Source organism: Aquarana catesbeiana, linkage group LG02 (assembly GCF_042186555.1).
Source record: "Aquarana catesbeiana isolate 2022-GZ linkage group LG02, ASM4218655v1, whole genome shotgun sequence".
NCBI classification, from domain to species: domain Eukaryota; kingdom Metazoa; phylum Chordata; class Amphibia; order Anura; family Ranidae; genus Aquarana; species Aquarana catesbeiana.
The window spans coordinates 179,253,046-179,277,589 of NC_133325.1; the positions used below are offsets into that span (position 1 = coordinate 179,253,046).

A 24,544-nucleotide genomic window follows, 5' to 3' on the forward strand; every position below is an offset into this window, starting at 1 on the left:
TAACAAACTTACTGTCAGATGAAAGTGATCCAGCAGCTGCACAGCTTCCGGATCGCTTCCATCTGACAGCTGACAGTCGGTTGTCACTCCCATGAGTGCGTGTTCTGTGGGCAGGATACATTTATAAAATTACCACATTGGGCAAAATGGCTCCAGTGATCTTCTGTGATGTATTCTGCAGTAATATAAAAAAAAGCCACTCATTCCCTTTCACATGGGCGTTCCGTCTGTTTTTCATCTGTCTATTAAACGTCGTCCGTTTTGAGTTTTTCGTCCGCTTTCATGCAGGTCCGTTTTGTTTAAACTGAGTCTTCATTTTTCTTCTTTTTGCAAAAACAGAAACAGACGAAAAAGTGATGTTAATGGAAGCTGAGTTTTTCTGTACATTAATGGGTTTTACACCTTCATTTTTATGCACACATTTTTTCCTATTTATGTAATGGGTGGACAATGAAATAAAGGAGAATTTAAAACTGTGTGAACTTGTGCTTTGGCCATGCCGTGAAAAACAATGGGTTATTTCAAATTAGATGTACCCTGACTGAATGACAGTTTGCTAAACCACTGTGTATGATTATCAACACATAAATTAATACATAAATAAATAATACATTTTTTTTTTTAATACAGATGTGATCAAATATGTTGATATCCTTCCATAAATTCACGTACAATTTTCTTATCTCTGAAATAACTTGAAATTGACCAAGTAATTTGCATCCATTGTTCTTTATCCTATATTTATAAAAACAGACATTGCTTTTGATTTTTGATTCAGCAAAATATTGTAAATAATAAAACAAATAAAAAAATGACATGGACAAAAATGATGGGTCCCTTTAACCTAATATTTTGTTGCACAACCTTTAGAGGCAATCACTGCAAACAAGTGATTTCTATAGCTCTCACCAAGACTTAAGGCTCTTTCACACGGGGCGGATCAGTGATGATCCGCCCCGTGAACACCCGCTTGTTCAGTGGGGATCGCTCCGCCGATCCCCGCTGAGCAGGAAGATGACAGGTCCATCGCTGCACACTGTGCAGCGATGGACCTGTCAGAGCGCCGCTCTCCCCTATGGGGGGATCGGATGATGACGGACCGTAGAGTCCGTCGTCATCCGATCCCGAAAACGTATGGAAAAGTAGGGTTTTCCTCCGTTACACTTTTCGGATCGGAGCGGGTCGGATGTCAGCGGACATGTCACCGCTGACATCTGACGCTCCATAGGGATACATGTATGTCTGTTTTTCATCCGAAAACGGAAGGATGAAAAACGGACATACGGATCCTCCGTGTGAAAGAGCCCTTATACACCTGCCAACTGGTAGTTTGTCCCAGTATGAGACTGAGCCAGCTGTCTCAGGGTTGAAGGGTGCCTTCTCCAGACTGCATTTTTTAGCTCCTTCCATAGTTGTCTGATAGAATTCAGATCAGGTCCCACAAAAGACCACTTCAGAATAGTCCAACTTTTTTTGTTATTATTATTATACAGGAATTATATAGCGCTAACAGTTTGTGCAGCGCTTTACAACGTTAACACAAACAGTACAGTTACAATACAATTCAATACAGGAGGAGTCAGAGGGCCCTGCTCATTAGAGCTTACAATCTAGAAGGGAGGGTCAAGTGATACAAAAGGTAATAACTGTGGGAGATGAGCTGATGAAGAAAATGAAAGTATAGTTGTTAGGTGGAGGCAGGATAGATTTCTCTGGTTTTCAGGGATTGCCTAAAAGTGGATAGAGTTGGAGATAGTAATTTGTGGGTATTTTTAGCTGTGTGCATTAGGTCATCCTGTTGGAGGACCCATGACCTGTGAGACAGAATTTTCTGACATTGGGCAGTACATTTCACTTCAGAACTTCTTGACAGTCTTCAGATTTCCTTTTGCCCAGCACAGATTCAAGGCACACTGTGCTAGATACTGCAAAGCTGCCTGAAAACATAACCGATTATTCCTCCGTGTTTCACAGTAGGTACGGTATTCTTTGAAAACATTTTTTGTCTCCTAACATAGAGCTGATGGGACATGTCAGAAAGCTCTTGTTTTGTCTCATCATTCCAGAAGCAATATTGCTTGTCGATTATGCATTTTATAATTGTTTTACTTTCCACAGTGATGTCTTCTTCTTTGAGCCCACTGTTCAAAATCAGACACTGATGACCTTCAGGTTCCATTCACATCTAAGCTTTCAGTGAAAGCGAGCAACAGCAAAAAACATTTTTTGCTTTTTCAGTGCCATTCAGTGACATGTCAAGGGCAACGGTGGGGTATTGAACTTTCGCTCGGATTGCCTAGACGATCCAAACAAAAGTGGGAGTCAGTTTCTGTCAAAACCTGGTACCCACAATGAAAATATTGCTAAAAAAATGTAACTATCACAATTTTTTTTTTGTGTAACAAGCAAGCTCACAGTGAAAGAAATTTAGTAGTATTCCTTCATATCAAATGTCCAGAAAGAGATTTTTTTTTCTCCCAATTTTCATCAATCCACAGATACAAAAGGGAAATTGAAAATTGGGGTATTATACGTGTTGCTGTCCAAAAAGTGACTCTAGTGATGATAATCCTGATCAGAAGAGGGTGTGAATGCGCTCACCTCCAACAGTGTGACCGCACACTTATGTTTGGTCCACATAAGCAGTTGAACCACTCCTGGGCTCTAAGTGAAACTGGCTCAGCAAGATCCCACAGGAAAATCCAGAGAAGTTGTCCTCAATTTTAAAACAAGAAAGAGGCTGGATAGTGCATTATCGCTAGTTTAAAAAATTATTTAGAAAACATAACATCAGGGTACTCACACGTTTTAGGTGCTTCCAGCACACCAAACTATAAAAGCATTAAGCATAGAATTCCTCTCCAAACGACTTCCAAACTTGTATGTGTCAGCAGCTTGTACAAACAAGCATGTATCTGAGCTCCTCCACCGTCCTGGCCCCTCCCCTACATGTGACGACACAGGGTTAATCACGTGTGTTTCTCAGGGGGATCGTTATGATTGCTGTTGTGCCATGTTCTTTCCATTTGGTTATGATAGATTTGATGGTGCTCCTAGGGATCAGCAAAGATTTGGATATTTTTTATAACCTAACCCTGACTCAACAACATTGTCCCTTACTTGTTTGGAGAGTTTCTTGGTTTTCATGGCAGTGTTTGGTTAGTGGTGCCTCTTGCTTAGGTGTTGCAGCCTCTGGGGCCTTTCAAAAAGGTTTGTATATGTAATGACAGATCATGTGACACTTATGCTCCATACACACGGTTGGATTTTCCGACGGAAAACGTGTGATAGGACCTTGTTGTCGGAAATTCCGACCGTGTGTAGGCTCCATCACACATTTTCCATCGTATTTTCCGACACACAAAGTTTGAGAGCAGGCTATAAAATTTTCCGACAACAAAATCCGTTGTCGGAATTTCCGATCGTGTGTACACAAATCCGACGCACAAAGTGCCACGCATGCTCAGAATAAATAGAGATCAAAGCTACTGCCCCGTTTATAGTCCCGACGTACGTGTTTTACGTCACCGCGTTCAGAATGATCGGATTTTCCGATAACTTTGTGTGACCGTGTGTATGCAAGACAAGTTTGAGCCAACATCCGTCGGAAAAAATCCTAGGATTTTGTTTTCGGAATGTCGAATCAATGTCCGACCGTATACGGGGCATTAGATTGCACACAGGTGGACATCATTTCACTAATTATGTGAAGGTAATTGGTTGCACCAGAGCTTTTTATGGGCTTCATAACAAAGGGGGTGAATACATATGCACATGCCAATTATCAGTTTTTTATTTCTGAAAAATAGTTTTATGTATATATTTTTCTAGTTTTACTTCACCAGCTTAGACTATTGTGTTCTGATCCATCACATATAATTCAAGTTAAAAAAAACTATTGAACTAAAGGCTGTAATGGAACAAAACACGAAAAATGCCAAGAGGGTGAATACTTTTGCAAGGCACTGTATGTCTCTTCTGCAGTAATACACACTTACCTGCCTGTTTGCAGTTTTCTATTGAATGTGCACTTGACTGCACGTGTGCGGCTTAGTGTGCACTCCAGCTATGCTGGAATGACTGACTGCCCTGCACATGTGTGGGATGATGCAATATGAACACTAAAGAGATGGGACTTTAGAGGCACATGAGTATTTAAACTATAAAAACGTAGGGATAGTTTATTTTAATTTTATTAAATGGTACAGAAAAAGACATAAAGATTTAAAAACAAATACAAGCCAAATGTAAAATCTTGTTACTTATGCCAAGTGGATCTTATCCTGCATTAAACATTTGTAGCTCTTGCTTATGGTTTATAAACTCCAGCATTCAAATTTATACGGAAAAGAAAAACTTTCCCAGAAGATAGTAGTTATGCATGTAGAGCTGGAATTATGTGGAGTTGCAGGTACTGGTAGTCCACTTGGGATGCTCTCTATATGCTCAACATGTTTCACGTTGTGGAACGCTTCTTCAGGAGCTAGAGGTTCTATTAAATATACATGAAAAAGGAATATCACAATACAGATGTATATAAAATATATCAAAAGATGAACATACAAAAAATAGACAATTTTTGTAAAATTTCCCCCCCTCCGTGGTGGTCCATGGGACAAGCCCTATGAAAGATAGTGGTCTCCCCGAGATAGGTGGTACAACCCGGTGGTTTGGGGAAACCAATTAAAGTGACAATGGCGGTGCTGGAAGTATATAGGAAGAAGATTTACCATACAGTAAATTACAGAGTGGTAGATAACACATAATATTTACCTGGGGAATATAAATCTAAAATGAACGATCTCCTTTGGCCATCAAGTATTTGAGACAAAACAGGGGTATGCAAAAAGCACAAAAATAATATAATTGGCAAAGAGTATATTGTGTGATCCGAGTCACCCTCATTAAAATGTATGTACATTAGCGTCAATGCTATTGGACTGGTACATAAAGATACAAAAATAGATACGGGGCGAATGTTATGGATAAACCTAGTATGGGGGGGGTACCATTAACTAGGACCTTCCCTTTGATGTGTGGGATGATGTCGTCCCCCACCGGCCTGTCAAGAGGCTGAAAACTTGTCACCCGGGGAGAGGATGACCACGGCCAGCGAGTCGTGTAACGGCTGCATCGCTCGAAGATGGAGGTGAGTGTATTAAGGAGTTTAGTTCTACTTTAAGTTGAAAGCCTATACATTTTGATCCACTTATAATGCCCAAGTGGACTTATAGAGTTTGCATGTGGTCTGGTGGTAACCCTGCCACCCAAATATTTTTATGGACCAGAAAAGCTGTTTGAAACTTGGAATGTCACTTGTACTGGATTGATCACAATTGATGTTCCCAGGTGTCTGAAAGTTACCTGCAGCTTTCAGACATTGCACAACTCAAATACTAGCTTCTCCTTCTGTCCATAATCCTTATATGTTGTTCTAGTGATAAGGAGGTTGGAGCAGAGGACATTGGTCACATTATAATGCAGTTTCTTTTAAATTATGTGATAAATCACTGGTGGTTTGCTACTGGGTTTGGTGTTAGGACTCCAAAAAGACCGCATACAATATTTCAATATCTGTGTGTCTGGTGTCTGATAGTAGATGTCATTCTAGTGGTAAATGCCAGGCACGAATAAGAACATTTGTTAAACTATAGATCAAAAGGTGTGTAGACATTTATTAGAGGTCAGTGAGTTGATTAGATGCTCGAGCTCTTGGAGTCTGCTTGCCTTTTCAAAAAACAAGATTGGAACCAGGGGGGGAAATGTGAGGTGGGAAGAATATACTACATTAAATAGTACAGCTAAGGCAAGCCATAGGTTATACAATTTTCTTTTCTTCCACGGGTGGAAGGAACCGGCTGAATTTCGATCCATGTATAGCCAGTTTAAAACGTATAGCTCTCACAATAAATGAATTATTCATTGGACACACAGGACTCTACAACATAATATGAGTTGCTTTTAATGCAGTTGGCATGATATAGGTTGTGATAACGGTCCAATCCTGAATAAAGTTTAACTGCTTGCCGACTGCCGCACACATGTACGTCGGCACAGGCAGGCAAATGGGCGTACAGGTACGTCCCTTTAAATTTGCCACCTTACGGGCGCCGCAAGCCGCGGGAGCATGCCCTCGGGTCCTGGGAACTCAATGTTCTCCGGCGGCCTGCGATTGCGGTGTGGAGAGGTGGAACGGGGAAGTGCCGATATAAACAAGGCATTTCTCCGTTCTGCCTCGTGTCATGACAGAGATCACTGCTCCCTGTGATCAGGAGCAGTGATTGCTGTCATGTCCTAGGTAGCCCCCCCCCCCCCCACACACAGTTGGAATCACTCCCTAGGACACACTTAACCCCTTTATCGCCCCCTAGTGATTAACCCCTTCCCTGCCAGTGTCGCACAGTAATCAGTGCATTTTTATAGCACTGATCGCTGTATAAATGACAGTGGTCCCAAAATAGTGTCAAAGGTATCCGATGTGTCTGCCATAATGTCGCAGTCACGAAAAAAATCGCAGATCGCCGCCATTACTAATAAAAAAAAAATAATAATAAAATGCCATAAAACTATCCCCTATTTTGTAGATGCTATAACTTTTGCGCAAACCAATCAATATACGCTTATTGCGATTTTAATTTTTTTTTTTACCAAAAATATGTAGAAGAATACATATCGGCCTAAACTGAGGAAAAAATTTGTGTTTTTCTGTATTTTGGGGGATATTTATTATAGCAAAAAGTAAAAAATATTGCCTTTTTTTTTCCAAAATTGACGCTCTTTTTTGTTTATAGCGCAAAAAATAAAAGGTGATCAAAAAATACCACCAAAAGAAAGCTATATTTGTGGGAAGCAAGCGTCAATTTTGTTTGGGTACAACGTCGTACGACAGCGCAATTGTCAGTTTAAGCGGCGCAGTGCCGAATCGCAAAAAGTGCTCTGGTCAGGAAGGGGGTCAAATCTTCTGGGGCTGAAGTGGTTAACTTGTTTCTGATCAAATTCCAACTTTTCTATAAATTTGTAAAAGATTAGAGTGTAGGAATATTCATGTAACGTGGAATCCACTGAGTATAGTCTAGGGTTTTTTTTACCCAGAGTTCGGTGGGGTTCCTCCATTGGCTGCTAAGGGGTTCCCTGAACAATGAAGAGTTTCTACCTCACCGTAACCACTCATCTCAATTATCTTTTTGGTTGTGTGTAAGGAGGCAGTTTTCCCAGTGGTCAATAATGTGTGTGTCTATCTACCACAAACCATTAACCACTTGCTTCCCAAGCCTATTCTGACACGTCTCTCCTACGTGTAAAATGTATTATTTTATATTTTTTTGCTATAAAATTACTCCTAACCCCCAAATATTATATTTTAAGCAAAGGCCCTAGAGAATAAAATGGTGGGTGCGTTTTATGTCTTACGATATTTGCGCAGCAGTTTTTCAAACGCAATTTTTTGGGGAAAAATACACTTTAATTAAAGTGAACATAAACACAAAATAATACAATTTTTTTGTAAAATATAAAAGATGATGTTGCACCGAGTAAATAGATACCAAACGTGCCATGCTTTAAAATTGCGCACGCTCATGGAATGGTGACAAACTATAGTACTTTAATTTATCCACAGGTGACGCATTAAAAGCCTCTGCAGGTTATCAGTTTAGATTTACACAGGGGGCTCTGTTGTTGGAATTGCTCTCGCTCTGATGTTCGTGGTGATACCTCAAATGTGTGGTGCAATCACTGTTTACATATGCGTGTGGGATTGACGTGTGCGTTCGCTACTGCATGTGAGGACAGGGGCGCTTTAAAAATGTTTTTATTTACACAGTTTCTTTTATTGCTGTCAAAGGAATGTAAACATCCCTTGTGACAGCAATAGCAATGACAAGTACTCTTTATGGAGAGATGGGGGTCTATCAGACCAGGGCTCAAAATTTCAAGTCCTGAGCTACTAGCCAGGCCTCAAGGGTTACTCGCCACCAGTTGCCCCTTCCAACCTGGCCCCTAAACACGCCCTCATAGGTTATCTCATGAAATGATACTTAAATGTTTTATGCAGAATTAAGTTATAAAAATAAACTTTATCCATGCCCACCAATGCAGGCCGCCTGTGCCCACCAATGCAGCCTACCTGTGCAGGGGAGGAGAGGAACAGGAGAGCCGCCTGGATGATCAGAGCACAGCGCGGGGAACACAGTGATAACAGCTTTAATTTCAATTGCTGTGTTCCCGCCGCTCAACAACGTGTACAGCCCCGCCCCCTGGCCAGGGAGCTTTGATTGACAGATCACCCGTCCCGGGATTGGACAGGTGATCTGTCTATCAAAGTCCCAGGACCAAGGGGCGGGGCTTTATCTGGCAGCTAGCGGCGGGGAACACGGCAATGTGAAATGAAAGCTGTTATCACTGTGTTCCCTGCGCTGTGCTCTGATCATCCGGGTGACTCTCTCTCTCTTCCCCTCCGCGGTCGCTGGGAGAAGGACCCCCCCCTTCCACCCAGGCTGGCAGCGGTACCCCCCCCAGCTCCCAGGCAGCCATCAGCCGATCAGCAGATATGTGGCCAGTGACCAAGAGCCGGAACCGGACGTGGTAAAATAGTCATCCCTTCCAGGTTCTGACGTCACACAATGTGAGGAACAACTTCAGTTCCTCTCACTTTCCAGAGCTGGATGCCGCCGGCCGCATGGTTGCTTGGCTTCCCGATCGTTCAGCAAAGCCAGCGGGGACAAGAAGGGGTGGGAACCCTTTTGCCACCTGTAAAAGTATTCCAGTGGCTGCCTAGCCGCTCGGATTACATTTACATGAAGGAGAATCACCTGCTTGAAAAAAAAATGATACCAGGGATCATGGTTGTAGCTTCAACCATGATCCCAGTTCCACTGCTTCCCTACCGCGACGTGTATATATACTGTGCCTGGTAGAGAAGCAGTTAATATAAGGGATCTTTCTCCCATTAGCCACCAATCTATGGGACCACAACAGAAACAACCAATTTAATGTTTGTTACTGAAACCATTTTTTCTTACAGGGTGGGGGTGTGTTAAAAAAAAAAAAACTGCTCTGTGTCAAGTATGCTAGATACACCACATTCTGTATTCTTTTATGTATTATATTTGCAACTTACTGACCATGGAAATGTGCCCCCCTCTAAGGTAGCCTTAAGCTGGGTAAACACCCAGCGGGCTGAATGAAAAAAAAAAACTTTATAGACTGCCGTACTAACACAAGCAGTGTTAGTGGGGCGATCTCTTCTGCTAAGCTATTGTGTCTTGACAGGGATACTGTCGTCCCCCGTCAGAACATACTGATCAACACTCGCAACCATTGGCTGCTGCAAGCAATGATCGGATGCTAGTTTTCCAACATGCTCATTCGACAGAAGCCAATTGTGAGATCGGCTTCTATCTGACAGGGAGCTCTACAGACGGCCAAAAGTCGCCAATTCCTGCTGAACCAACCATTTTTGGCCAATATTTGGCCTGTGTGTACCCAGTCTGTCTGTTACAGTTTGTGTTGATCGGCAGATTCAGCTTGCATATCAGAGCAGTTTAGGAAGCGTCTCCTTCAAAGGTGCTTCTGACCTCCTGAGCTGCATTTAAACTCTTTCTAAGCTGATTTTGCATTTGTATTGGGGGCACAGCAGTTCTGTGTAAACACAAGGCCTTAAAGTGGTTGTAAAGGCAGAAGATTTTTTTACATTATTGTATTCTCTGCAGTAAGGTAAATCTACATGCAGCTCCCACCCGCAGCCCCCCCTTAATACCTGCATGAGCCCAATCTTGATCCAGCGATGTGCATGAGAGCCAAGGCTCGCACAGATACAGGAGCCATTGGCTTCCACTGCTGTCAATCATGGCCAGTGACGAGGGAGCGGGGGGGTAGGGCTTAGCCCCATTCTGTGTGTCTTATGGAGACACAGCGTGGAGCTCAGCAGCGAGCATGCGTGAGTGCCCCTATAGCAAGCGGTTTGCTATTGAGGCACTCATTGGAGGGGAGGAGCCAGTGAGGGACCCGAGAAGAGGAGGATCAGAGCTGATCTGTGCAAAACCACTACACAGAGCAGGTAAGGCTGACATATTAGTTATTTTAATAAAAACAAAAACGAAGCCTTACTATCACTGTCGTTTTTTTTTTCCATTCAGGTCTCTTCAAGTTTATGAAAATCTTTTAAAAAAATGGTCACAGAAAATTTTGTGCCTACGCCATTTTTTGTAAAACTGTTTGTCCTGCATTTAAACAAACTATTTTTTATCTCTCCCCCTACAGTTATGAAAACAAATATGTCAAATTTTTCAAAAGCAAGCCTTCACTTCCTCCAGGCCTGAGCCATCAAGAGCCCCCTGCTAACAAGACACAGCAGTCCACAAAACCAGAAACAGAAACCGCCCTTTCTAAGACAGCCAAAAGGAATATGAAGCGCAGTCAGAAAAGAAAACAAGATAAAGGTGAGCGGGAGCCAGTGGAAGAGGCCAGGCAGGAACTGGAGAAGGTTAACATTTCAGAAACAACAGAAGCAAAGGACAAAACGGCCAACGAGAACCCAGCAGCTGAGAAGGCAAAGAAACTCAAGAATCTCCGTAAGAAGCTTCGACAGGTGGAGGACCTACAGCAAAAAATAGACTGTGGAGAGATTAAACAGCCATCCAAAGAGCAGTTAGACAAGCTGTCCAGGAGGAAAGCATTAGAGGAGGAAATTGAAGACCTAGAACTGGACTTGTAGAAGGCTTCAAATAAGTAATAGCAGAAGGCGTTTATTGTGGGCTAGATCTCCTGGGGACGTGTTTGGCATTTTCTGTTTATTTTATTTCTTGTTCACTTGTTTCATTGTAGTTTTTCTAGGATAAAATGTGAGAATTGTCCAGGAGATAATTTTTTTAGATTGCCCACAGGACATCTGATCATTGGGATCTTATTATTTGCCATCAGTTTTTAGACCTCTGCCACTTAAAGGATAAGTTTACCTTGTCACAAAAAATAATACATGCACATTTTTTTGCGGGTAAAAAAAAAGGCATTTATTATTTTTTGTTTTGGGGGCCTGTAAAGCATTGCACCACCAATTAGCAGATCGCTCATGCCATGCAGGTCTCCTGCAGATCTTTCAGTGTATGAGGAAGCCGTTACATTCTGTCAGGAAGACTCAATGAACTACCACAGTGCATTGAAAGCTACAAGCCAACAGCCGCAAAGGCTGCTGGACCTTGTAGTTTTCCATTCCCGCCTGGACGTGTCTTTTTTTTGAATTGTGGCAGCAGACACTGGGAAAAAGGTTCAGGGGCCGGTGCATACATAACATGTTACACCCTGAATATGGGTGTAACGTGTTATGAAGGTTAACTTATAACAGCTGCAGTTTTAAAAAATAAGCCAAGTAAATGGTTTGCAGCTATAAAATAGTCAGACCCACTTAGGCTAACTAGACAGTGGTACATTATGAACAGCATGCATATTTACAGTATAAAGCAATACCAAGGGTGAATTTTGACGTACAAAATTACAGTATATTACTGTTTGTATAACAACTTGGTAGGAGATTTGGCATCATAAAATACCAAATCTTTTCATTTAAATTAAACTGACAACTTGGAGGAGGATGTATGTAATTGGTCTCAGGACTACAATGAAATGTTAGGACATCTAGGCTGCCAGGGTGTTCTTGTAGTGAATCAATTTATGAGTGCAGGGGCAGAGCTATAAGAATTAAGACCACTAAAGTATTTTGCTTTTTAAGGGAGACATTTCCTACCACCTGCTACGTATTACTGAGGAAACCCATCTTGGTCTAGTAAATGATTAATTGCATGGAATTGTATGTAGATTAGTTGCAATTCAAAATTTAAAGGGAAACTATAGTCTTTTTTTTTTTTTAACAGTGTTTTTAGATATGTATGTCAGTGTGATTATGCTGATGATTTGTTAAAAACCCTTGTTTCTATGTGTACCTTGTAATTATTTTTTACATGGGCAGCTATATTTTCTTATTACACATGCAAGCTCTGCTTTCTACTTGGTTGTACTGCACAGTGACTGTGCTTCATTATTGCTTTCTCTGCAAGTGGGTTAGGTCTGCTTGAAACAAAAGATTCTCTATAAATTAAACTTAAAATCTTTTTTTTTTTTTTTTTTTGGTTAGTAGGAAATGTTTAAAACCCATGTCTGTTTTTTAGCCATGTTTTGTTGTTTCTTTGGGCAGATTTCTTTTTAATTTCTCTTTAAAAGGCTTAACAGAAAGGGAGAGGAAAATCTCTCCAAAAGTAGTAAAATCCCCTTCAAGGTCTCTGGCAGCTGTAAAATTCATATGGGTGCTCAGCCTGGTAAAGCTGGATAAGCTGTGTGTTTTATATTTTTGTGCTTATGACAAGCTACGTGCAGGCAGCCCGTGTTGCTATATGGAAGTACATTGGCTGTAAGGACTCGTCTGCACAGCAGCTGAGTTTGACAGGTACACAGGGATGGGTGCATGGACCTGAATGCACAAACTATGTGTCGGCGGTAACCTTGCACCCATCCTTGCATACCTGTTAAACTTGGCTGTGCAGGTGAATCTGTACTCTGGATGCTCTTCAATTCACTAGTATGGGCTGCCATGCAGCTTGCCGCAAGTACAAAAATGTAAAAAGCTCTATATCGCTGCTCCAGGTGTGAGCTCCTACAGTCGGGTGCAAACCCAGCTTGAGTACTGCACAATGTCAAACAAGGAAAATCTGGATACCTGCACTCCAACAATCTACTCTATTCAATATGAGCATTAAAACCAGATGACAGACAGTATAAGTACAGTGGGGGACAAGCAGGTATTTTGCACTAAAATCAGCACCTTAGTACAAAAATTTAAACACATGGCTCTTCACACCACATAGGGCTGAGTGTGCAACTGAAGCATTTTAATTTTCTATTACTTTCTGTCCCTGTGACATTTGCAACCAGGACAAATGCAGGTAATACATCTTCCTATCTGGGATCGTAAAAGAAAAAAAAATGGGGCTTTTAACAGTTTTCCATGCTATCAAAAAAGTGCATACAGGTGACCACTAGAGGGAGAATGTTCTTGTGTTTTTGTATAAAATTTAAAATGTGCATGCAAGTAAAAATGTGATACTTGAATAAACAATTATGTTTAGGTAAAAATAGTAATGATGACATATAGAGGGGGATTTACTAAAACTGGTGCACACAGTAACCAATCAGCTTCTATCTTTAGCTTGTTCAATTAAGCTTTGACAATAAAACCTAGAAGCCCATTGGTTACTATGCAAAGTTGCACCAGAATCTGTGTGCACCCGTTTCAGTAAATCTCCCCCTTAATGTGTACTCACTGAAAATACACCGTGGTTTCCCTTTAATAGCAGTCAGGTAACATAAAATCAAGCACAATGTTCCATTCAGAGTTTAAGGTGGGGTAGAACAAGAGACTTTGCTGGGGATCAGTAGTGTCTTGGGATACTGTAGGAGAAAGTTGAGGTCTGTTTTAAGCACCATTATTCTGTCTCTATGATACTCCAGGACACCATCATTCTGTGTTTCCTATAAGATGACACTATAGCTTAAATTACATCTGTGATTTGCCAAGAGCAGACCAGCCCAAGCTGACTTGAGCCACACTGAAATGTTGATGATTGATCACGTTCAGTGTGAAAATGTCAAATGAAAACTGTTGTCTATTCATGTTCAAGTACATGAAATAATGTCTTGTTGTTTTCTGAAGATAGTATAATGTACCAGTTCAGATAGGTATATACTGGTCACCTGCAGAGAAGCAGCTGTGAGCAACATCAGGGGAATATGGGAGCCACTTTTACATCACCAAACAAATGGAAAACAGTGGCCATGTCCATTGAACCGGTAAGGTAAGGTGTGTACATATACTATGTCAGTGACTTAAGAAGCCTCTGCAGCCACTATATTCCTGTTTTCCAGTCTCCTCTCTGTATACATTTTCCTTGTGAAAAGACTACACCATCACGTTTATTTAAACTCCTATATTGTACTGTTTGTTACTACTTTTTGTAATAAAATAGAAGGTGTAATAAACAGAAATTTTTGCACCATAATTCGGTTGTCTTGAAGTTGCACATTGTAGGAAATAACACTAGAGACTCTAATTATTTATTATAGTTTAGAATACAGAGCTATCAGCTTTGGTACAACCATTATGTTTAGGAAGAAGATACATATTACAGCACCCTAGTAGACCTGTCATAAGTTTGGAAGGTGCCATCTCTGACTGGCTATCATGCCCGCTTATGACTGTACTACCATGGGGTCTGTTAACAGGATCAAGCATGCAGATCAAGACATCTAAAATACCTGGCTTTTAGATTCAGTGGGGAAGAATTACAATAAAATAACAAAGTCTCCAGTGTTACATTTAGACCCCTTTAAAGCCCCTTTCACACTGGGGCGGTTTGCAGGCATTATTGCGCTAAAAATAGCGCCTGCAAACCGACCTAAAACTGCCGCTTCTGTTTCTCCAGTGTGAAAGCCAGACGGCTTTCACACTGAAGCAGTGCACTTTGGAGTGGTGTATTCATCGCTCCTGCCCATTGAAATCAATGGGGCAGCGCGGCTATACCGCCGCTGTAGCGGCGCTATGCGAGCAATTTTAACCCTTTTTCGTCCGCCAGCGGGGGTTAAAACCGCACCGCTAGCGGCCGAATACCGCCGCTAAAACGACGGTAAAGCGGCGCTAAAAATAGCGCCGTTTTACCGCCGACGCCCCCACCGCCCCAGTGTGCAAGGGGCCTTACACTGAGGTGCTTTTGTGCTAAAAAAAAAAGTGCCTGAAAAGCTCATGAAAACCAATTTCCATTAAAATCAATAAATGCTTTCACACCGGGGCGGGCGGTGAAAAAACTCCTGCAAGCAGCATCTTTGGAGTGCTACAGAAAACTCCATTGAAATGAATGGGAAGCGCACAAAAGCACCTCAAAATGGTTCTTTTGAGTCACTTGACCTTCAAAAACACACTGCTAACGCCTCAAAAGCGCCCAGTGCCAAAGGGGCCTTAGTGGAATGTTTAGAATGGCTTAGAAGCCAATAACTTAGTTTGGCAATTTTTTTGTATGTCTGAAAACACACTGATGCTTATGCGATGGAAACGTGGGTATTGTGGTTCAAAGCTGGTAGAAACCGCTACCAATATAAATGTTAAAGAAAGAGAGGATTGCAATGAGCTTGTTATTTTAAAGGGGTTTACGAAACAAAATTTCTTACAATGTACTCATAGGTGTGAAAGGTCTGCAGATCCTGTCAGTAGCCCAGCCAAAGCTTTCTGCATGTGAAAAGCTTGCTTATCTTGGCCAGTAGTGGGGTTTGCAGGTTGAAAGGTTGGGACTGGCTGAAGAACAACGACCCACTGAAAAACAGTGCATAAGAATTTCCACTTCCAAGTTAGCAGCCCGTCAATGTGCAGTGTATTTTTGGGATACTATTAATATACATTTTAGGGAGGCCTTGTTCTTCAGCTAAAATCAGTCCCTCTGAACTTTTTAGTTGCGAATCCCACCATAGATCACAAGCAGAAGGCCTCTACTGGATAATAGATGGGTGCTGTAACCGCCTACACTTGTGGGTGCAGTTTGATGTTTGTTTAATGCTGAACTCCAGCCAAAATAAACACCAAAAAAAATCCCATAAAAGATAATGTAGCAAAATACACTTTAACTGCAATGTTTGCCTTCAATCCAGTGATTTCTTACAGTACTTTTTTTTTTTCTGCCACAAAATGCCCTCAGTCTGTTGGCCAGCATCATTTGACCCCACGTCTTCTGAGCCCAGGTCATCCTGGACGTGCCCCATCCTGCAACTGAACAGTAAAGAAGCAGCACAGTGGTGAGCTTATTTTTGTGACTCAGCTTTCTCTTCTAACCAGCATGCTTCCTGTCAGAAAATGAACCGATTAGCTCTTTGTGGTGTTTCTTCTCTTACAGTCCAGCCCTGCTGTACAAGGACGGGAAGTGGCTGATACCAGGTCAAATTGAGGCACTTCCACTGCTTGTATTTTAAAAACACATTCAATGAGGTATTAGTGATTACAGAACTGAAATAATTTGTGTCTTTTTATGGCTGCTTAGAATTCAGCTTTAATAAACCCATTTGTACTACACCAGGTTGTTGTTTTCCTTTCCTTCCTTTTATGTCTAAGCCTTCCCCACTCTATCTAAAACAATATAAAAGAATATGTCTGAGCCTAGGTTCACATTGGAGTGGGTTAGAAATCGTGCGAGTTCAGCTGAACACATGTCAGTCCGATTTCGTGGGGGGGGGGGGGGGTGATTTCAGATACATCTATGCGGGTTCCTGCACAGATGTCTATTGAAATCGCACCCTAAGTCACCAAAAGTACAAAAACTACTTTTGGGAAGTGGTGTAGCTCCGCAAAGTCGGCACCGCACCGATTTGGACAGTGCCATTGCCGGCAGTAGCCGCTAATTTGACATGTGAAATCGCATCAATGTGAACCTATGCTGAAGCTGGGCTTTTTTGCGGTTGTGCACTTAAGGTAAATACAAATTCAGGAAAATTAAAACCGCTAAGTTAACCTCCCTGGCGGTATGATTATTTCGGATTTTAGGTGCTGAAAGCGGTACAATTATTTTGCATGGAAATTTGGCGTTTTAATTCTTAACTTAAATTTGGCGTTAATTCTTAACAATAACACACTTAAATCTGTCCAAACAAGAGTCTAGTAGATATCCCGGGTATGATAAAGTTTGAAACACAAAAACATAAATTATAATATAATAATTAAAAATAAATAATTAAAAAAAATAAAAATAAATAGTAATAAAATAAATTTCCCCACGATTCACTATCGCTCAATTCTGCAAGTGTTCTAATTTACTATCGCTGTTTTCTAGCTGGTCTAAAGCCACTTTTGACGTAAAGGGACACTTTTTGGTTGCTATGGACAATCTCCAGTTTCCAGGCAGAAAGAACAGTATATATCACATAAAACTGCATGCAGGGCAAGGGCCAAAGCACTGGGGACAAAAGGGATGTGAAATAATTAAGATTACAGTGCTGTATGTGTTATGATTTTTACTTTTTTTTAATTTGCCGCCAGGCTCCGCCCCCGTGCGTCGCAACGCTCGCAGGGAACGGAGCCTGGCAAGGAGAGGCTTCGGAGGAGGACGGAGCCCGCAGACAGCGCGGGGGACATCGCAGGATCCCGGGGACAAGGTAAGTAAAGCCACACCAGGATCCTGCGATGTAATCCCGAGTGTGGCTCGGGGTTACCGCTAATGGTCCTGAATTTTAACCCCGAGTCACACTCGGGAAAACCGCCAGGGAGGCTACTAGAGCTCTGTTGTCCTCAAAGGTTAACATAGCAGGGTTGATTTATTAAAACTGGAGAGTGCAAAATCTGATGCAGCGATGCATGGTAGCCAATCCACTTCTAACTTCAGCTTGTTCAATTAAGCTTTGACTAAAAAAACCTGGATGCTGATTGGTTTCTATGCAGAGGTGCACCAGATTCTGCACTCTCCGGTGTTAGTAAATTAACCCCTGCATTATTTGATGCAGACGCTTTTCAGTCCTTGAGTTCATTATAAATATTTCCTTGTGAGTGTCTATGTTGATGCTGTGATTTCATAGAGATCAGTCATGTTCAGTGGATTTAGTTTCTTTCCTTTGGAGGCATTCTTCCCTAAGTGGCAGCTAATGAAGGGTAACACAGTTTCTGAATTACAGTGTGTGGTATAGTTATATACCGAAAATTAAAGACTCCCCCACCCCAAACCCCTGGCATAGCTATTCAGATTAGACTTTTCATCCAGTCTGGGAGTTGCATACATTTCTGTGAATGTCCACCATAAGTACTTTTTTTCCTTGCATCTTCATGCAAAGTGGTTCCCAAATTACAGCCTACTTGTTGCCATAAACTGGCTCCCACAATGAAGAAGGCCCCTCAAGCCGGAGGGGATGCTGGTCACTGGAACTCCAATTTCCATCACCTGGCAATAATTGTGATTGATCACTCGCCCAATAATGCCTTTATAGTCCTGTAAGTGATGTCAAAAGGAGCAGCAAAGGACATGGAGCTTGTGCTGATAAAGTGACCACTGACACTAATGTTGTAGGGGTTTTTTATCACTACAACTGACACCAATACTAGGGGGCCTTTACTGTTCCCACTGGCACAGGTGCTGGATGGGGTATAGGAGGAAATTTTACTACTCCACTGAAACCTATACGGGGGGCTCTACTAATTCCATGGACACAAGTGATTGGGCAGCATTATTTTCCACTGACACAGGGGCAGTTTTTACTCTCACTGACCATCTATGCAGGAGCATTTTTTATTTCAATTGACAACCAGGGCATTTTTAAAATGTTTTTTACTCATACTGATCACAGTCCAGACCCCAGAGTCTGATGCACAGTAGGTATGCCCACCTTGATGGGTGAAGCCAGGCCCCATACAGGGATAGGTTAATCTAGCTAGCATACCTTTTACTGTAGCCTTATAGCAAAATTAAAACCTAGTATCTGAATAGTATTTGTTTTTTACACTAAAATTGTCAGGAAACTGGAAATGTGCTTGACTTTATTCACTATGCAGTATTTACATTTTCAAGCTTGGCTGTAAAAATTCCACCTTTCAGAGCTTAGTCTCAGGTGATACAAGGTTAAAAAGCACTCGTATATCAAGGTGATGATAATTCCCTTGTACGTGAGCAGGACCTGCTTTAACATCAATATCTAAAGTGAAGGAAAAAAGTATTTAATCCCCTGCTGATTTTGTATGTTTGCCCACTAACAAATTAATGATCAGTCTATAATTTTAATGGTATATTTATTTTAACAGTCAGAGACAGAATAATAACAAAAAATTCCAGAAAAACGCATTTCAAAAAACGTAAAAATTGATTTGCATTTTAATGAATACAAAAAGTATTTGACCCCTTCGCAAAACATGACTTAGTACTTGGTGGGGAAACCCTTGTTGGCAATCACAGAGGTCAGACGTTTCTTGTAGTTGGCCACCAGGTTTGCACACATCTCAGGAAGGATTTTTTGCCACTCCTTTTCGAGGCTGAAGTTTGGTAACTCGAACCTTCAGCTCCCGCCACATATTTTCTATGGGAATAAGGTCTGGAGACTAGCTAGGCCACTCCAGGACCTTAATGTGCTTCTTCTTTAGCCACGCCTTTTTTGCTTTGGCCATGTGTTTTGGGTCCTTGTCATGCTGGAATACCCATCCATGACCTATTTTCAATGCCTTGGCTGAAGGAAGGAGGTTCTCATTCAATATTTGTGAAGTTGTCCTGTCCCCTTAGCAGAAAAAACCCCCAAAGCATAATGTTTCCACCTCCAAGTTTGATGGTGGGGATGGTGTTCTTGGGGTCATAGGCAGCATTCCTCCTCCTCCAAACATGTTGAGTTGATGCCAAAAAGCAAAATTTTAGTCTCATCTGACCACAACACTTTCACCCAGTTCTCCTCTGAATCGTTCAGATGTTCATTAGCAAACTTCAGACATCCTGTACATGTGCTTTCTTGAGCAGGGCGACCTGGCGAGCGCTGCAGTATTTCATTCCTTCACAGCGTAATGTGTTACCAATTGTTTTCTTGGTGACTATAGTCCCAGCTGCCTTGAGATCATTGACAAGATTCTCCCGTGTAGTTCTCGGCTAATTCCCCACCATTCTCATGATCATTGAAAATCCACAAGGTGATATCTTGAATGGAGCCCCAGACCAAGGGAGATTGACAATTATTTTGTGTTTCATCCATTTGCAAATAATCACACCAACTGTTGTCACCCATGCTTGGCGATGGTCTTGTAGCCCATTCCTTATGTAGGCCTAAAATCTTGTCCCTGACATCCTTGGACAGCTCTTTGGTCTTGGCCATGGTGGAGAGATTGAAATCTGATTGATTGCTTCTTTGGACAGGTGTCTTTTATAGAGGTAAAAAAGCAGAGATTAGGAGCACTCCCTTTAAGAGACATGGTATAGTTGCACTTGATGTTTCTTTGTCTCACCATGCCCATCTGGGTACTAAGAGACCTTCTTCTAGGCAATCACTGTCCTCTTCCAAACAGACCAGACCTGCTATCTCAAAGCCCCCCCCGCTGCATTCTGCTTCTCAGTCACTTGCTTCAATGGCATAGCTGTTGAAGCCATGAACCCAGGTCTTGAAGAACAAAGGGTATGGCTGACTCTGTTAACCACTTGCCTACAGGGCACTTTGACCCCCTTCCTGGCCTGACCAATTTTCAGCGCTCTCATACTTTGATTGACAATTACTCAGTCATGCATCACTGTACCCAAATGAAATTTGCATCCTTTTTTTTTCACACAAATAGAGCTTTCTTTTGGTGGTATTGAATCTGTCAGGAAATGTTCCATCCGCTGGTAATATCTGTTATTTGGCATGCAGTACTGAGGTCCACCAGCAGGTGTCTCCTGGCAGTTTGGAACAGTCAGGAGAGCTTTTCCCTGTTAATGTTATGTCATCTTTGAGCCGCAGTACTGGCGTCCACCAGCGGATGGATCCTGGCAGTATGGAGCAGGTATTCCCCTCTGCAGACAGGTGTCACCTGACGTTAATTAGCAGAGCTGCAGTATAAATACCCGGCAATTGCACACTTATGTTGCCCTGGTATTGTCCTTGAGCCCTGATCTGCATCCTGTTACCCTGATCCTGTAGTCTAAACCTGTACCTGAAGCCTGATTCGTGGAACCTGTTGATCCTGTTTCCTGTCCGTTACCTGGACTCTGGACTCTGAGCCTTGTACCTGACCTGTCCCTCCTGTCATCCATCCATCCTCTCTTGTCCTGTTTATCTCCCTTCCCAGCTACTGATTCCGTGTTTATGACCCCGGCCTGGCTTGACTACGATTCTGGTACTCCCTCTTGCTACATATGCTGGTTGGTTTTATATCACTGATTGTTTGGTTGTTCACTTGTATTTGTGGTGTGTTCACATATGCATTTTCCTTAAATAAACTTACTTTCACCTATTTATGTCTGGTTCACTCTATCGCAGTCACACAGTTCTGGTCACATCTGGTTTATGACAGAATACCAGGGCCATCCCTGACCAGAAGTGGCTTCACAGGGGATCCATTTTGATTCAGTTGGTTGCAAACATGAATGCCGATGAGGTTATTTATTTTTCTCTGCTGGCATCTGAAAGTGGTGATTATTGCCGCCAGGCTTTGAAAGGATGGTCTAGTGACCAGTTGTTTACCACTATACGATTGGCTCACTCCCTGGTCGATCAGAGTTATATATTGTTTGGGGAGGTGCAGCCTTTGATCAAGATCTGTACTGAGCTGGCCCTGCCCTGTATTCCAGAGGGGCGTGATGATTTCACTCCTCCTTTTGATTTGAATCAGGTTGTATCCCTAGTGTGGCTTTTTGAAGATGATCCAGCCGATTTTTGTGAGCACTGCTCAGCCTGTTCCCCACAGGTGATTGCTGAGTGCATTGTGTCTGCTCAGTCTTTTGTTAGACAGGGAGGGTTAAAGGCACAGTTTGTACAACCTATACTTTCAGCATGGTCTGACATGATGCAAGCAGCTCCAGCCAAGCAAACCACCTCTGCCACCAAACACCAGCCTACCCAAATCTATGTTTCCCTATCACCCATGTCAGCCGCAGTTGCAGCTCAGTATACGCTGCTGCCAACCAAATACTCATATCCAGTCTCTGCTCCCTGTACCTATCCTGCAGTCAACCCACATGCCTCTTCCCTGCTGCCTGCAAACCCACAGGAACTTCCTCCAGCTAGTGTTACCTTTTCTCTACCATATCCCAATCCTTCTCTCCAGTCTGCTGCACCCCTCACCTACAGAGCTTCAGTGGCTAAGCCAAAGAAAAAACGAAAGTTTTTTCCAACCAAGACGATCCTGCCAGTAACCCAACCTGCCTCCGCACCAGCTAATCCAACCCAGTCTGACATCCCAGTGTCTGCCTTCCAGCCTGATGTCTCTGTGCCCGCCTTCCAGCCTGATGTATCGGTGCCTGCCTTCCAGCCTGACGTCTCGGTGCCTGCCTTCCAGCCTGACGTCTCGGTGCCTGCCTTCCAGCCTGACGTCTCGGTGCCTGCCTTCCAGCCTGACGTCTCGGTGCCTGCCTTCCAGCCTGACGTCTCGGTGCCTGCCTTCCAGCCTGACGTCTCGTGCCTGCCTTCCAGCCTGATGTCTCGTGCCTGCCTTCCAGCCTGACGTCTCGGTGCCTGCCTTCCAGCCTGACGTCTCGGTGCCTGCCTTCCAGCCTGACGTCTCGGTGCCTGCCTTCCAGCCTGACGTCTCGGTGCCTGCCTTCCAGCCTGACGTCTCGGTGCCTGCCTTCCAGCCTGACGTCTCGGTGCCTGCCTTCCAGCCTGACGTCTCGGTGCCTGCCTCCCAGCCTGACGTCTCGGTGCCTGCCTCCCAGCCTGACGTCTCGGTGCCTGCCTCCCAGCCTGACGTCTCGGTGCCTGCCTCCCAGCCTGACGTCTCGGTGCCTGCCTCCCAGCCTGACGTCTCGGTGCCTGCCTCCCAGCCTGACGTCTCGGTGCCTGCCTCCCAGCCTGACGTCTCAGTGCCAGTGTTCCAGCCAGAAGTGCCAGTGCCTGCTCTCCAGCTTGATGTGCCCACTCTCCAGCCTGATGAGCCCGCTGCCGAGCTTGAAGTGCCCACGCCCGCTTCCGAGCTTGAAGTGCCCACGCCCGCTGCCCAGCCTGAGGTGCCACCTGCTGCTGCCCAGCCTGAGGTACCACCGTCTGCTGCCCAGCCTGTTGTACCAATGCCTGTGTCCGCTGTCCAGTCTGAAGGTCCAGTACCTGCTGCCTGGTCTGATGTCTCGGTACCCGCTGTCCAGTCCGATGAGCCTGCTGCCCAGCTCGATGACCCGGAGCCCGCTGTCTGCCCTGAGGTACCTGATGCCCAGCCTGAAGTGCCTGTGGCCCAGCCTGACGTACCCCCATTTGTTATTCTGCTTGATGCCATAGACTATGGACAATTACAACCAGTTGGAGTGTCCGGAGGCAGCTCCTTTGAGGGGGGGTACTGTCAGGAAATGTTCCATCCGCTGGTAATATCTGTTATTTGGCATGCAGTGCTGAGGTCCACCAGCAGGTGTCTCCTGGCAGTTTGGAACTGTCAGGAGAGCTTTTCCCTGTTAATGTTATGTCATCTTTGGGCCGCAGTACTGGCGTCCACCAGCGGATGGATCCTGGCAGTATGGAGCAGGTATTCCCCTCTGCAGACAGTTTTTCACCTGACATTAATTAGCAGAGCTGCAGTATAAATACCCGGCAATTGCACACTTATGTTGCCCTGGTATTGTCCTTGAGTCCTGATCTGCATCCTGTTACCCTGATCCTGTACCTGAAGCCTGATTCGTGGAACCTGTTGATCCTGTTTCCTGTCCGTTACCTGAACCCTGGACTCTGGACTCTGAGCCTTGTACCTGACCCGTCCCTCCTGTCATCCATCCATCCTCTCTTGTCCTGTTTATCTCCCTTCCCAGCTACTGATTCCGTGTTTATGACCCCGGCCTGGCTTGACTACAATTCTGGTACTCCCTCTTGCTACATATGCTGGTTGGTTTTATATCACTGATTGTTTGGTTGTTCACTTGTATTTGTGGTGTGTTCACATATGCATTTTCCTTAAACTTACTTTCACTTATTTATGTCTGGTTCACTCTGTCGCAGTCACACAGTTCTGGTCACATCTGATTTATGACAGAATCACTTGTGTTTTTTTTATTATTGTGCTATAGATAAAAAAAAGACTGAAAATTTGGTGAAAAAATGCATTTTACTTTGTTTCTGTCATAAAATTTTGCAAATTAGTAATATTTCTTCATAAATTTTGGCCAAAACTTATACGGCTACATATCTTTGGTAAAAATAACCCTAATTAATGTATATTATTTGGTCTTTGTGAAAGTTATAGAGTCTACAAGCTATGGCGCCAATCATTAAAAATTGATCACACCTGATGTACTGAAGACCTATCTCATTTCTTGAGACACTAACAAGCCATGAAAGTACAAATACCCACAAAATTGCCCCATTTTGGAAAGCAGACACCCCAAGGTATAATCTATGAGGCATAATGAGTTTTTTGAACGGTTCATTTTTTTTCCAGAAGTTTTTGTAAAAAAATTTTTTCCCACAAAGTTGTCCATTTTTAAGATATTTCCAACACATAGCATGTACATAGCAAAAATGACACTCCAAAATACATTCTACTACTCCTCCTGAGTATGGCGATACCACATACAGAGGCCCACCATTGAAGTAGCACCTTCAGGCATTCTACAAGTATAAATTACACATCTAATTTCCTGACAACCTATTATTTTTGAAGGCCCTTATATTTCTAACACATAGCATTTACATACCAAAAATTACACTCCAAAATAAATTCTATTGAGAAAAGGGTAAAAAAGGGTAAAAAAAAAAAAAAAAAAAAAAGTATTATCTGTGGTTTTAGTAGTCTCACCAGAGGAGAGAATTGGTCCAGGCAGCAGGCAGGGATGTTCTTAGCAACAATAGTAATTATCCAGGCAGCAGGCAGGAATATTGTCTATAGTCAGCACAA

At 43.0% G+C, this 24,544-nt stretch overlaps 1 protein-coding gene across 1 annotated transcript in view; it reads left to right on the plus strand.

Annotated features, from left to right (window-relative positions):
• Positions 1-14,045, plus strand: part of PYM1 (PYM homolog 1, exon junction complex associated factor) — a 33,566-nt gene extending 19,521 nt beyond the window's left edge. The window contains exon 3 of the mRNA XM_073613939.1: positions 10,261-14,045. Coding sequence (XP_073470040.1) covers positions 10,261-10,714 — 454 coding nt within the window. The 3' untranslated portion in view covers positions 10,715-14,045. The remainder of the gene's footprint in view (positions 1-10,260) is intronic.
• The last annotated feature ends 10,499 nt before the right edge of the window (positions 14,046-24,544 follow it).